Source organism: Coffea arabica, chromosome 1e, assembly GCF_036785885.1.
Source record: "Coffea arabica cultivar ET-39 chromosome 1e, Coffea Arabica ET-39 HiFi, whole genome shotgun sequence".
Classification (NCBI taxonomy): domain Eukaryota; kingdom Viridiplantae; phylum Streptophyta; class Magnoliopsida; order Gentianales; family Rubiaceae; genus Coffea; species Coffea arabica.
In genome coordinates, this window is record NC_092311.1 from 44441667 (window position 1) to 44457222 (window position 15556).

Sequence of the window (15556 nt, forward strand, 5' to 3'; positions counted from 1 at the left end):
TAGACAATAAATTGTACATTAAATAGATTAACTAAAAAAAATTGTTTACTTTATACTTTTTAATACCACTAATTGATTGAAATTTATTTTTGTCACAACTTATTTAACACTTTTACTATTCATATATGCTCTATTGTAAGTTGTAATATTATGTGTATTTAAATTATTGAATGCTAGATTATATTATGCTCGAAAATGTAATTAAGAGACGTATAATTTGTTGTATTATAATATTAATGAGGAATTATTAGCAATAAAATAAAACAAGTTAGAGAAAAGTAAAAGAATGCAATTAAAATAAATTTAAAATTCTATTCTAGGTATACAAAATATTAACGGATAGAAGTAAGTAGCAATTGGAGAACAACAATAAAAAAAAAAGAGGATAAAAGGGAGGGAGGAAAACAACATACTCTTAAAAGGCATAATAAATTATTATAAATGTTGAGCAAGTTTAACTATTATTGTAAAGGTAAAATAAGCATGAGTTTTTATTGCAAGTTTCTTTTTTCTTTTAAATAAAATTTTGATTGAAAAACTATATATGAGAATTTTGAATACAAATTGGTCAATAAATTGTTAACACATATCTAAATATAAGTGGTCGGACAAATGTGTATTGAATCTTGTGTTTATTGTTTTGAATTATTTTTAAACAAGTTGAATATTGGGTGCTCAAATAAATAATCAAATCCACCTAGTAAATAAGTTGACTTGTTTTTATCCAATCCAACAAAATCTATAATCCAACTGAGCCAATCTATCCTTTAAAATTAATGGACAAGTTGGATGGGTTATTGGATTTTGGACTTTTTTTACAACTCTAGGTGTTGTTTCAAAAATAAATAAATAAATAAAAAGAGAGAGTATATACCCTATAGCGTGCGGACTTTGGAGTCCCCTTCCTACGCGAGCTACAAGAGACCCGATCCGGTACTCGTGTTTGGAGCGGTTCATTTTAGTAGAGTTTGAGTATTATTCAGTTCAGTAGTATCGTATTTCCTTCACTGGTTTGAGAAAAAGAAGAAGCCACGGTAGAAACGGTGTCGCTTTAAGGGATATTGGAGTCTGTAGCTGAGAAAGGAGAGAGAAAGAGAGAGCAGGCCATGGCGTCAAATGCAGCGGTGCCGTTCTGGAGGGCAGCCGGGATGACATACATCACCTATTCGAATTTGTGCGCGAATTTGGTCAGGAATTGCCTCAAGGAGCCCCGTAGGACCGAAGCTCTGTCTCGAGAGAAGGTCCATTTCTCAGTTTCCAAATGGGTGGATGGCAAGCCTGAGAAGCCCAGTAATTTTTCCAATCCCATGGCTCTTTTTTCATTTTTGTCTCTTTTTCAGTTATTAATTTCACAGGATGCTTTGGATCTAGGGTTTCCTGTGCGGGTCGATGTTGGTTATTTTTCGTTGAATCAAATGTTACTGTGGTCCGTATCTGTTATTTTCGTTTTTATTTTGGTTCTTTTTGGGGTCAAGTTTGATAATTTAGTGGGTTTTTGGTATAATTAGATAATTTAATGGATGATAGGTGGGTTTTTTGGGATAATTGGAGACGGGCTTTTAAATTTAGGGGTTTTTTTAAGGTTTTCTTCGCGGATAAGGATGTTGATTCTGGTGATAATATGCTGAGTCACCCCCATTTTGGAAATTCAAGCTCACCTTGTAGCAATTGCAGGGCATAAGCGACTGTGAGATTTGTTCTAGTTTGTTTTTAAATTGGTCTAATTGCACAAAGGTGCGAACTTTACATGAGAATTTGATTCTAGCTTGTGTTTGATTGGTCTAATTGAGAACAACTCACACTTGATATGTATGCATTGTTCTAAACACTAGTAGGATTACTGGTCAGCATGATGCTTTAAGCAAATGAAATACAGATCATAAGAGCTTCTCTCTTCTTATTTTAAGTGTTTAGCATTTTTTTTTTATCTTTAAGCTATATGTGAAGAGCAAGAAAGAAGTTGAAACGATGTCTTTTTTGTGGTCCTTGTGCCAGAATCATGCATCTTGAGACGTACAACTGAAAGGCTGGACGACTTTGTGGCTCCTTGGCAATCCTAGGATGCATAATCTTGTCTCCATATGTTTGAATTTCAGATTATCAACATTCTTTTTCAACTGTAGCAAGTTCCTATTCCTGATTTTCGATATTTTTAAGGCTTGACGAAACTTACATTTATTTCTGGTTCATGATGTCACTTCGTATAATCCATAACACTCTTGCACAAGTAGTTTATACTTGATGAAGGATTTGAATGCTAGGTGTTATGTGGTATGCCAGCAGTGTGTGTTTTGTGTGATGATTGGACATTCCTTTTGGTTCAGCTGCAATGAATTCATTGCATTGCAATTATTGATGTCATTGTGCATTTAAGTCGCCATTATCTTTTCAGTCTTATGTTTCTCTTTACAGGACATAATTCTTCCGTTGCCTAACTCAATTATTCATTTGTCTATCAGCCATCCGCTCGGATACTCCGGAAGAATGACCTTGAAGTTGCAGTACCAACCAAGTCTTCGATGAAAACATTTTTGCTGGAAATTTGTTGTTTAACTTGTCACTTGGATCTTTATTTCTGGGTCTATGGTGACCTTGGATTTAGAATGTTTGTTTAATGGGCTTTGCATGAAGATGGCTTTGCATGAAGATTGCCCCATAATAATCTTTCTGCTATGACTTGATCTTATGTGGTGCTGGTGTTTTAATGGAACGCATATTGTCAATGTTGATGACTTCTGAAACTCTTTCCTTTTAGGAATTCTGTGTTTTCCTTATTGTCATGATGGTTTTTGGGCTGTTTTCTGTGAACATGAAAGCAGCCTTTAATTCCCCCCCTCCACCCCTTTCCACCCCAACTATCAAGCACAGGAATTGGACCCTGAACCTGGCAGTGGAGGAAGGCTCTTACAGCCCTTAATAGTTATTCGCAAGTTTCTCCTCCTTTCAGTGATGGTTGTTGCTGAAATGGATTGTCTTCTTCTCCTATTGTTCCCTTTGTGTTAATGACTAGTGATCTTTTTATTCTTTTTTGGGATTGTCCATTTTCTTCTTTGGTCATGATGGTGTGAGGCTGTGGGCTGTGATTATGTGACATAAAAGCTGCCCTTAATGGTTGCTTGCCAGTTTCTCCAGTGATGTTTGTTGCTGAAATTGGATTTGTCTGCTTCTCCTGTTGCCCCCCTTGTGTTAAATTTGCGTCCCAATTGCTGGGTTGAAAAGACGGGGAGACAGACATTTGATTGTTGAATATATTCTGTTCTATAGATAGTGATTTAATCATCATCTTTTGATCAGTTTCATTGACATTTTTACTCCTTCGCCTTTGGGTAGATGTGCTACTTGTATCATTCTATTCTCGGGGCCAGTATTCTGTATGCGGCAGTGGGTGGACGCTGTGTCTGTGTGTGTTAATCCTCGTAACTCATATATAGAACTTTAATGAACGAATGGAATGTGTTCGTCCTAGCTGCGTAAATTCCTATAAATTTGGTTAAAAGTGATGGAACAAAATGCATTTTACTCGTAGAGTTATGCTACTAGTATATGTTTGTCGTACTTTGGAAGGTTATGACCTCCAAACGGCAGAGTGAAAGAATTTCCTTTGTTTCGAGACACCCCCATAATCCGTTGATTCCATGTTGCAGCTTCTTGTCAAAATACTAACAGGCTGAAGTACAGTCCTTGTCAGAGGCAGATCTCGAATTCTTCAATCCATTGATTCCATTCTTTGTTGCAACTTCTTGTCAAAATATTGAGACTGAATTACTGTCCTTGTCCAAGGCAGATGTCGCCTCACATTTACCCGGATGAGCTTGACACTCGCCAGATGGACAACCCCTAAATTTCCTCATCTTCTTAAGAAACTACCATTTGACCATATGCAGTAGAAAAGCGCTTTTTAAAGCATACCTGATCAACTTGCCCTAAAGAATATGCTCCTGCATATGATTTACCCGAGTGTAATGAGTTATGATTTATAAAACCTTAAACTTCAAAATTTTGCAACCTAACAGGGTGGTAATTGAGCATCCCTTTTGCTTTTAAAAGCCAAAAGTGAGTTCCTAATGAGGCCAAGGCATAAATAAGTAAATTTGGTTTTTTTTATTTCACTTAGCTTTTCCTTCAAGGGAGCAGAATGCTCTACTTAGTTTTGCATGACTTGAGCTTCCTTGATTTTGTGTTTGTGAAAACTGAGCACATTGGAAGCTCCAAGAGATTAAATCCTAAGCCTCTAACCATACAGATGGACATTATTGAAAGTTCTTCTTGCTTTGTCATCTAAAAGATGGAATACGTGGCTAAAGAATGGGTGTAGGAGCAATCCATGCAATATTTGATCAGAAAATTTTTTATCCCCTATGGATGTGCTACCAGAAAAGCTACACAAAACAAGAAAAAGATAAATGGTACGGGTACCCAATTTTCAGATTGAAATTTGGAGGACACGGAGTCCTTAAATGTATAAATTAAGACATGGAGGTGGAAAATATGCAAGTTTCCAGAATCTGAGCTTCAGTGCTGCAAGCATTGTTAACTAACCTCGAAACATACACATCGTTATTTGACTAGACTAAACTACCTAAAAACACAAAAAAAAAAGGGGGGAATTCAGTAGTGTTTGGATTGTAAGTTATTTGAAATATTTTTACTGTAGCACTTTTTGTGATGTGATGTATGTGAGATAAAAAAGTAATTGAGAAGATAAAAAGGTGTATTGAAAATTGTAATGGTGATGTCAGCAAATATATTTGGCCAAATAATTGGCTGTCCAAACACAAACTACAGAGAGTCCAAACTCAAGCATTAGATGGGGCGAAAAAGGCAGAGTATAATATCATATGCACCCAAGGAAGAAGAGCCCTTTGGATATTCTTTCATCTCTTCTTTTGGCAATTGAAAGCCTTGGCTGTTTTCGCTTTCATGTGGTGGTGTAATACATTTATCTGTAGAAAATTTCGCTATAATGGTCATGTTTTATCATTTCCTGAAAAGCTGAGGCACAGTAAGAGTGTCACATTTTTGTTTGTTTTTGAGTTTTGTGGTTATATATGCCATCTTTCTTCATTTGTTTTAGACAATAAATTTTCAACTTTATTAATAAAGTTTCTTTATTTCTTTTGTGGTTATGCCTATCTTGTTTGTTCTTGGGTATTAATAAATTCTTACTTACCAAAAAAAAAAAAAGTTTGCATTCACTCATGCCAACTACTCACCATTTCTTTTGATTTCTGTTGTAATAGAAAATTGCTTCATTTATCAAAACTAAACACTGTTCAAAATGAAAGATAAGTTCAACTTGGACACATGAAAAAATCTTCAAGATTTTGGAAGCTTAATGCATATAATGAATATATAAGTTTCATTTTAAATTCATTTTTGGGTTTATTTTATAAAGAAATTGTACAATGTCTTATTTCCCATGCAGGAAGGAAAAGGAGAAAATTCGAAATGGTCCACACGAAAATTGGTTGCCGGTCCTATGCTGCTACTTTTCCAGGCTTACCCGGGCCGGCCGTTTGGTTTCTCTCTATTAATTCTTTCAAATTATTTGACGACTCTATTTCATTGGCTTTCTACATTACTAGAAGCTACATCACTTCTTCTGCATTGAAGAAGCAACCTATGCCATATATCTTTCTCCATTCTTCACATCTATGATATATAGATAGGGTGTCTTCAATTCAACTAAGGTAGCTGGCCATAGGGTGGCTATGAATTTAAAGTTGGACATACTACTGATTTGACCAAGCTAAATAAGAAGGAATTAGGACAGGCTAGGGTTCAAAGCAAACTTGTAGTAATAGATAACAATAAGAATAACAAGAAAAATACTCCCTTTCGTCTCAAATTATTTGTCGCATTTCGGATTTCAAATTTTTAAGAATAGTAACCTGATAGCGATGTTAGTGAACTTATTTTTCAAGTCGCCCTCTGAAATATAAATAAAGATGGGGATAACATTAATTGAAAATAAAGATAAAAAGTAACTTTAATTTTAGTAAGATGACAAATATTTTTGAATATTTCAAAATATATTAATGTATGATACTTTCAGTGGATAGAAGGAGTAGATTATTCTTCGTCCTGCTCAGTTCTGCAATGATCCAAACAGTTGGGAATGGATGATTTGGAGAGAAAAGAAGGGGAAAGAAGAGAAAGTGAGCATTTCCTTCGTTTGTTAGTTTTTATTAGGAAAGAAAAGAAGAGAAATTGAAGGATTTAAAAGGATAAATAGTAAGTAAAAGTTTTCCTCCCAAATTGGAGAGAAATGGAGAGAAAGTTGGAGGAAGCTTATAAAAGTTCTTTAAATTAAATACCTATTTTATCCTTAAAAATGTCTTGAACAAATATTTAATGACTTTTATATCCAAAATTATTTCACTAGTTCTCAAAACTCCCAAACAACACAACAATCCCTTCTCTTCTCTCATAACTTAAGTTTTCCCTTCTTCTCTTTTCTATCCAAAACTCCCAAACTTAGCGTTAGTGTAGGAGCTAGGGTAAAGTGAGAAATGGTTCTGCCCTTTATTGAACCTTGACAATGGAAGCTCTACTACATTTTTTCTCCCATAGTTTTTTCTCAAAGGCCACTTAATGGTTTAGCTACTACTAGTGATTTTTAAATGTTGTTCTCAGTTTGAGCTTCAATTGAAAAAAAAAAAAAAAGATAATTAAACTATTTGGCTTGTTTATGCTGGATTAATTGTTTGACTACGACTGTGAAGACGAAAATCAAATTAATGCTGATGTTGTTGTTTTTCTAAAAGCTCGGCCTACGCGGGAGTCTCCAACAATTTTAGACTTGTAGCAATGCTAAAAGCTATAGACTTTGAATACTAATTTGTTGGAATTCAAAGTATGAACTAAGAAACAACATTTATCCTATAAAAAAATAGGTCATCTTTTTATTCATCAATTTTCCTTTTATAGAGGTAGAATAACAAACCAATCACAAATATTTCCCGACAAATCTCAACAAAAAAAAATACTTGTTAACAACTCAACATCATCATCTGATAAATCTCCTAAACAATTTCAACAAAATTTTGAAAATTCCTACAAATGAGAAATAACCAAATACTGAAAATGTAGAAAAACTCCTAATAACTAGAGATTTATTCAACAAGTACTTTATTTATTCTAGTGCTAGAAAATTCAGAAAAAAATTTGTAGAGAAGTTGCATATTCTAACAATATTCCTCTTTGTTACTTATATTGCAGATTTTCAATTGTCTTATCAAACTCTCAAATCTTGTTTTGGACAAGACTTTTGGAAAATATCTGCAACCTGAAAAACTCTCAATTAGCCTTGCAACAAGCTTTTTCTTTCGACTTTTTGTACAAGCTGATGATTAGCTTTACACCAAAATACTTCTGTTGGCATCAAACTCCAAAATAAAAGATGGTTTCTTTGACGTATCTAAATAACATTTTCATAAGTTCAAAGTGGAATATCCTTTTATAATATTTGAATCTAAACAGAAAATGTAAAACACATAAATAATTATTATGAAATTCCCAAAATTTCCGCATGGCTCTTCATAAACCTTGTTATCATCGTCATCTTTACACTTTTCTTCAATTGTCACAATATAGTCTAAATTCTTTGAGGATTTTTCAATACCTGTAGATAAAAAAAATCACAATTATATTCTTGATAAATATTAGGAATTAGTTTGATACCTTTGGACTTATCAATAATCACCTCCTAAATTTTTCAAGATCTAAATTCTCAATTTCAACATACTCCACTTTAGAATTGTCAAAATCCAGCCAATTCAAAGTGAAATTTCTTTCTTTTATATTAATTAAGAACAATTCATTCTCAACCAAATCATAAATAACATAAGCCATTATTCTTGTGAAAATGATATCAAAAAATGATGTATGAATGCCGGCCTTCAATTTTTGTCTAACTGCAACTCCATGATCTCTAATTTGTGTATCTATCGGACCTTCAAATAGTGCTAGAACGTAATTCCTCTTTAGCAGATCCCAAAGATCATTGATTACCATATAGTTTCAAAATTTTATGACCCAAATTTGGCAAATTTCACTACTAAGTTAGAGCATTAGACACAAAAATTTCTCCCACCATTTTGGTTTTAACTATAAAAGATCCGCACCATATATGCCCTTCACAAAATATCACGAACCTTTAAGATAAAGGCTCTTAATACCGCTTTGAAGATTTTGACTACCAATTTGTTGGAATTTAGGGCATAAACTAAGAAACAACACTTCAACTGTTAATGCTACAAAAAATTGGCTATCTTTTTCATTCACCAACTTTCTCTTCTATAGAGGTAAAGTAGCAAACCAACCACAGATATCTCCTAGCAAATTTCAACCAAAACATATTTGTGAAATTTTGAAAATTTCGACAAACTAAAAATAACCAAATACTAAAAATGTGGAATGACTCCGAACAACTAGACTTATTCGACAATTATTTTATTTATCCTAGTGCTACAAAATTTAGAAAAATCTGTAGAGAAGTCACAAATTCTAGCCCTGAAATTGTGCAGAAGGTGTATAGGCTTGCTGGAAACCTAGATTTAGCTACAATACAATTTTAGAGGAAATGGAAATGTCAGTCAAGCTGTGAAAATTAATCTGGCATACGGGCTTGCTAGAAACCTAGTTTTAGCTGTAGCACAATTTTAGAGGAAATGGAAATCTCAGTCAAGCAGTGAACATTAATTCCACCATAGGGCAGTCTGCGCTTATGGACTTATAAATTGATGGCCAAGTGTTGTTGTGTCCCTGTAAGTGCAACCCATATCAACTTGCTAATACCATCACTTGTAACCTGCTCACAATGGTCTCGTTTTCATTCAAGTTTACTCTGCTAAGCCTTCTGGCTATCTTCGCCAATTCTTGGATGGCCATAGCACGAGATCCGGATACTTTAACAGATTTCATAGTGCCATCAAATCTGACTGGAAGTAAGATCACCGGTGACTTCTTTACCTACCATCTTAACACAACTGGAAACGGAGGTCCAGACGCACGAGAAACCGATGTCACAATGGATGAGTTCCCAGCTCTTAATGGCCAAGGTGTTTCACTTGCTGTTTATACTTTCCCTCCACGTAGCGCATATCCAACTCATATTCATCCTCGTGCTTCTGAGCTATTTCTTGTCACCAAAGGCAAGGTTGAGGTTGGTCTTGTGGATACCGCTAACAAGCTCTACACAAAACCCCTTCAAGCTGGGGATGTGTTTCTGTTCCCAAAGGGACTAGTACACTATCAGTACAATGCTCTTGCTGGAGCATCAGCGTCAGCTGTTTCTTTCTTTGGTAGTGCCAGTCCTGGAGAAGTTTCACTTCCTACAACTTTGTTTGCAACTGGTATTGATGATGCAATTCTCGCAAAGATATTCAAGACTGATGTTCCTACCATTCAGAAACTCAAGAGTGGTCTTGCAACACCCAGGTTTTAGCTTAACTCGATGCTGAATTTGATCCTTGCAGCCCCTTAGTACTAAAATATAGTAAATAAATTCCCAATATAAATGTTGGGATCCTGTCATATCTCATAGGTCAGATCCTATGCGTAAGAATTTGTCATGAATTTGACTACAACACGACTGTTTTTAATCTCCCAATATGAATGTCTCCAATATTTATTATTAAAGGTCTAATGGTCCCATAATCAAGGAACCGAAGCATTCGGGTTCAATCAAGAACTCAAAATAGACCCTCAAGAAAAGGTAATATAAACGCACTGCCGCTAGTTTATGATAAAAGCGCACGGTATTAAAGGTTCCAATGAGCTAGCTAAAGAAAATGGTGGTCACCAATGCAACTCTTGATGTATATTTCCTTAATCGGATATCTTGGATGAAGCAAAACAATTTATAAACAAGTACATACGAGGTTGCATGCATATGCAAGCCAGAAAAGAATGTCAGCAGCGTATCTTTTTTGAACTGGGATTACATAAACGGTTACATTCTATTATCTTACGCTACAAAATGTTTTATTTTCAATGAACCCCCAAATTTGGAACGTTCCATGAAAGGCCAATTTTAGGTAAAATGGGGCCTTATGCTGATTTTGATCATTGAACGTGTTGCAGTATATATTAGTAGCAATAATCCTATTGACTGGGGATTATGGTCCCTCTTGTGCTGGTAATCCTGCAATTTCCTTGAGAGGTTTCCACATGAACTTCCTCCTGCACCATGTATAGATTAATAAATTAATAGCGAATAAAGATTACAAACGTCCCTATAAAACATTGTGATTTCTTTCTCTTTAAAGGAGATTAAAGCCTTGCTTAAAAAAAAAAATATCTGGAGGTATAAACAGAGCGATTAAGGTGGATTAGTTTACCAGTTTCCACATTCTGCAATCACTCTGACTCTAGGCCTCAAAGTAGGAAGTAATGCAAGAAACTGCAGTTCAGCCTTTGACAAAACCTAGAAGATCCAAGCCAATTAATAACTTTAACTGAAAATTCATCAAATAATTGGAGTCTTAACTATCAAGAGCAAAAGATTTTCTGTTCACCTTTGCTTCAATTATCCAAACCACAAGTCCTTTGGCATTTGGTGGAAGTAACGAGAGCCTATAATCAACTTCTGGTGGGAAATACCACCTAGCAATTGGCTGCTTCCCTACATGCGGCTGCAACATTATTGTATTTCCAAGAATTCCAATTATATTAAAATCTCATCCACACTAAATTAAAATGTCAACAATAAAAAAGAAAAAAGAAGAGGAAATTGTAAACTAAAACAAGGGTCAAGACTATAAGTTTTGCCCTTTTTGGGACTCAAGCTAACAATACATTTTCTTTTCAACCAATCAGTGTTAAATTAAAAAAGAAAAAAGGGCTTACCGGACAAACAGGGTGAAATTTAGTGAGAGTGGTCTCAGGATCACCAAGTCCACGAGCGGTGAGGTCCAAGAAATAATAGCCTTGATATCTTAGCCTGTTGAGGTAGCGACCCTCATAGCCACCCTCATGGGGAGAGTAGATAGCTAAGGCTTTGTGCTCTTCAACATCTGATAACCATTGGCCTAAATCAAACTTGAGAAGATCGCCTCCAATGAAGTCCTCTAGACTAACATTACATGCAACATTTGTCTTCCTACAGTGCCCTCCACCACCTCCAATGCATGTCTGCTTTCCGCTCATATTCAATGTGCTTGTTGTCATGCTGGGGAAAATTAGCCTTTGTTGCTCAGGTGTGGATGAAGGTAGCAGAATTCCATGGTATGAGCAGACTGACCATGCCATTTTTGTACCGAAATGTTTGCTATGTACAATATGGATGTGGCTGAGCGTACTCTATTGTTGAATTCAGAACTATATGGTGGAGAATCAAGATAAGGGACATTTGATTTTGGCACAATTGGACAATATGTAAACTGAGCGTGTCGTGTCACTGGCACCGGTACCACATTTTGCGTAGGAATTTTAATGTAATTTAACAGTGCCCTTTAGATGAGATGAGGTGGAGTTTGTGGTACGCAATTGTGGTGGCCTGCCATTACAATTTAGAACAGCATGTAAAATAGATTTATGCGTTAATTTCGTTTTGGTCCTACGAGGTTCTACAGAATATCATCTTGGCCCTCCAAAGTACTTAAATATCTTAATTTGGTCGCTTCAAGAGTGAAAAAGTCTCAATTTGGTCTTGCAAAGTACTCCCTCCATCCCAAAATTTTTGTCCCACTTTTCATTTTAGAATGTTCTAAGGCGTTTGTCATGTGTAGAAAGTTAAAAACTTTTTTTGGTATTTTTTTCCAGTATTGTTCCTACTTTAAGTCAAATGCATGGTACATTCAAATTTAAAATTTGAAATTTAGGTATAAGATTGAAAAGAAAAATCCAAACATCACAATCAAAATACTGTTGATAAAAAATTAGACTCCCAAAGTGTAACCAAAATTTTGAGACGGAGGGAGTAGCACATAATCTCAATTTGCTCCTTTTATGGATGTCAAGGACGAATTTTGGATTACCGTTTCTTGATCTCGAAGTAACAAGTTGATGTTAATTGAGTAATAAATTTTGTAATTAATATCTGTATGTTGAGCTTATCCACTAGTCTTTTTATTCTTCTTGTTGTGGTCCTTTAACGGGTTTTCCTTAAATAAGATATTTATTTTGATGGATTGAACCTAGAAAAATAATTGTAACTGCAAAAAGAGAACTCTAACAAATTGTAGAAATTGGTCGAAGAAATGTTCGGCTATAGTTTGTTTTGTGCCTGAGAAGAAAAAATTTTCAAACCATAAACTATAGAAGTCGGTCGAAGGCTACAGTTGGCCATATTCTTAATCTGAAATGAAGATTTAATTTTGCAAATTATATCTAATTGTCCCACGATACCACAGCAGAAGCTTTCAAAGGAAATAAGTTGAAAATGTAACAAATGCAAACGTAAGTTAAGAGTTTATTGCTGTTTGTATTGGACAGAAACATTGTTAAAGTACATAATTGAAATACATCATCCATCAATTTTAAAAGGAGAAAAAATCATGAATATTACACATTCTTGAATGAAGAAACCAGATGGAACAATATGAAATTTAGAAATGAAAAAAAAAACACAAAATTTTGCAGGAAGTTTTTTTTTTTTGGAAAAACTTGTCGATTTTGTCATTTCGTATTGACTGCCCTGCATGACGTCCTAATTTGTCCTTGAGTACCTGTGAGGACTTGGACAGCACCCAAATTAATCAAGGCTTGACCAAACTTAGTGGAAAAATCGACCCCCTTTGCTATTGCAGTTACTAAGCCCCTGGTTGATGGATCCTGTGCCAATTCTTGATCAATTTGAAGAACTCCTCTGTGCAACATTATTTGCTGATAATAAGAGTTGTCGACAATTGACGAACTCAAAGGGTTCTGATCAAGATTAGCTGTGTTATCAATTGTTGCATTCTGAGGACATCTCGTTCTCAGGAAAAATAATAGCGATGGGCTCATGGTATTATCAGGTTGACCACTGTTTTGGAAATTGTACAGACGATCTTGGAAGAGGGAACAATGAGCAACTCCCACAGTATGGCCACCTTTATATAAACAAAAAAAAAAAAAAATCAATCAACCTTCTGATACTTTCCATTTCTATTCTGATCAACTTTTAGATTTGTTGCTCGACTCCATATACAAATTTTTTGGGGATAAATTTACACTCATAAGCAGCTTGTGCATTTTTTTAAGGGATAGTGTCAAATTGCTACTATGTTAGTAAAGAAGGTCTTGTTACTAATTAGTAATAGTAGAAGTTTTCATAATTTGCATGTCCAATATATGTGGAGTAGAATTCGCATGCAGTTTGAAATGTGAAGTAATTACCAAGAAGATAAACCATGTCCACTACGCTAAGCCCTTTCTTGGAGAATGCATTGATGGAATTTGAGACTGATATTGAAGGAGCTGGGAGATTCACATTCTTTGCAAGCGAAACTGTCCCGTCTCTCCTTCCAGTTTGTACAATGTATCGCCCTCCTCCACTCTGCATTTACAGGAATTAATTGAGTGATCAATATTGCCCACGTTGAGCTTGGTGAGAGATGATTTCATGCTAAACCAGGTCATGTTACGTGGTAAAGCATCAAATCAGAGAGGGTAAAAGGTAGAGTTCTAATAATATTAGCAATTTTTTTTTTATAAGATCCTGAGCAACACATAATCAGATTGCGACTAAACACTAATACATTATAACTCAACAACATTTCAAACAAACTCACAATTGGTGGAATGAACAATGACGTATCATGAAACGAAATTCACATGTCGCGAAACTTCAACTCGAAACTTCTAATTCTTGTAATCTCAATCTTAATTAAAAGTAAGAGTTTAACGTATTCATGGCACGTAGTTGTACGTGATATCGTAGTTATGCTACATTAATTTGAGCTTCGCTAGGAGTCTAATGGTTCTAGTTAATCTTTTCTAGTTTTGTCTAATTGAGAATTATGCATGGTATGTAACTTTTCAGAAATAGAAAAATTAAAGAGAGAGGGTACGTATATCTATTTACCAGGGATACAGCATCTCTGGTAGCCATTGAAATGATATCAGCACAGGAGACCACACCCGGGCAGATTGCCTCAACAGCTGCCTTTGCCGCATCAATAAGACCATATCCCCTAACACTTAAATTTGGTATTGCAGTTTTCTCGCTGTTGCTTCCATCCAGAAGAAGAGATGCATCACAACCCTTGTAAACAATGTCAGAACGTCAACAATCAACACAATGTTTTCCAAATTGCCAGCATAATTAATGAGAAATTTACCAAAAGATCAAAAATGTAAATAAAGAAGAAGAAACTTCGTACAGTTACGAAACAATCATGGAATTGCATCCTTAGTAGAGCAGGAGTAATTGTAGAATCGCTAGAGAACCATGTTTTGACAACTCCACCAACAACCACCTCAACATCAACCGTACCATTGCATTTTCCTTGGTAGAAACCAACCTTAAGTGGTGGTGAAGCCCCGTAGCATTGGCCGGAGAATGCCACAAAAATGAACCCTAGGACCAGTGCTACAGAGGCAACTTTCGACATTTTTTTCAGCTCTTAGTTTTTCTTTTTTGGTAATTCCTGTTTTTTTTTTTCCCTTTGCGAATTTAGATGCAGATATATGCCATCTATTTAAAGAGTGAGTGAAGGAAATGTAGGTAGGTTGGAATGCATGCCTGGCACAACCATTTCTATGAAGTCAAGAAGGAATCAATTGATTAATTAGTATAATATATAGAACGTGCATTCATGTAAACAGACAACCAGATGGTTAGTTGCACGAAAGTACACGGGATTAGGGAGCATTAACCCATGCTAATATGTTATAATTAAGTAATTCTAGTCGACGAAGTTGAGGAATCATTTGTTTCTGGGACAGGTTTTCCCGGAAGTCATCAATCTGGAGAAATTAGTTTTGTTTAATGATTTAGAGCATTAACCCTTTTTAATATGTTATAAGTAATTCTAGTCAACAAAATTGAGGAATTATTTATTTCTGCAGGGACAGGTTTTCCCGGAAGTCATCAATCTGGAGAAATTGGTTTTGTTTAATGATTTATTGGGACTTAATTATCTTTGCTGAAGAATGATGATCGTGGAGATTCATGGTTCTCTATGCATGGATCCCGTACCCTTGAAGTTGGAAGGACTGTAGGAATTACGCCAGCTAAAGAAGGTTATGTGTAATAAATCATTAAACCGAACATTTAACAAAGATTTGCCTTTACCGTTTTCTCTTTGTTATAAAACTCGACCTATGGGGAGGATTAGATTAGGTGGTTTGAGAGAGAGTGTGTGAATGAAAAGTTTCGAATTCGATTCCTTCTATTTACATTAAAAAAAATCTCAACCTAAGTGTTGGCATGCAACAAAGTACTGGACGAGAGGGCTCCTTATTAAAAAAAAATGGACAAGGGATGGCTGGCATATGGAGATGATGTAGCAAGGCTTGCAAAAATAAGCACCAAGGCAATCTTAAACGTTGATATGGTATTGCGGAATCTGTGGACCTATTATTCAAGTAGTTTACATCAGGTAATCTGGAAAGAAAACTCACTCAC

At 35.3% G+C, this 15556-nt stretch overlaps 4 protein-coding genes across 4 annotated transcripts; 2 read left to right on the forward strand and 2 right to left on the reverse strand.

The window, feature by feature from the left end:
• Positions 1-903: 903 nt before the first annotated feature.
• Positions 904-2723, forward strand: LOC113705719 (ATP synthase subunit epsilon, mitochondrial). Its single transcript, XM_027227640.2, has 2 exons — positions 904-1290; positions 2460-2723. The coding sequence occupies exons 1-2, from the start codon at positions 1107-1109 to the stop codon at positions 2486-2488; spliced, it is 213 nt and encodes a 70-aa protein (XP_027083441.1). The 5' UTR covers positions 904-1106; the 3' UTR covers positions 2489-2723.
• Positions 2724-8821: 6098 nt separating this feature from the next.
• Positions 8822-9506, forward strand: LOC113705727 (putative germin-like protein 9-2). Its single transcript, XM_027227648.2, has one exon. It carries the CDS (start codon positions 8822-8824, stop codon positions 9446-9448), a length of 627 nt encoding a protein of 208 aa, XP_027083449.1. The 3' UTR covers positions 9449-9506.
• A 292-nt stretch (positions 9507-9798) lies between these two features.
• Positions 9799-11350, reverse strand: LOC113705738 (NAD(P)H-quinone oxidoreductase subunit N, chloroplastic-like). The gene is made up of 4 exons (XM_027227654.2): positions 10852-11350; positions 10521-10637; positions 10344-10429; positions 9799-10185 (listed from the first exon to the last, which is right to left on the reverse strand). The coding sequence occupies exons 1-4, from the start codon at positions 11251-11253 to the stop codon at positions 10122-10124; spliced, it is 669 nt and encodes a 222-aa protein (XP_027083455.1). The 5' UTR covers positions 11254-11350; the 3' UTR covers positions 9799-10121.
• Positions 11351-12621: 1271 nt separating this feature from the next.
• Positions 12622-14540, reverse strand: LOC113695080 (peroxidase 60-like). Its single transcript, XM_027214044.2, has 4 exons — positions 14310-14540; positions 14012-14191; positions 13324-13483; positions 12622-13037 (listed from the first exon to the last, which is right to left on the reverse strand). Exons 1-4 carry the CDS (start codon positions 14538-14540, stop codon positions 12622-12624), a joined length of 987 nt encoding a protein of 328 aa, XP_027069845.2.
• Positions 14541-15556: the final 1016 nt, after the last annotated feature.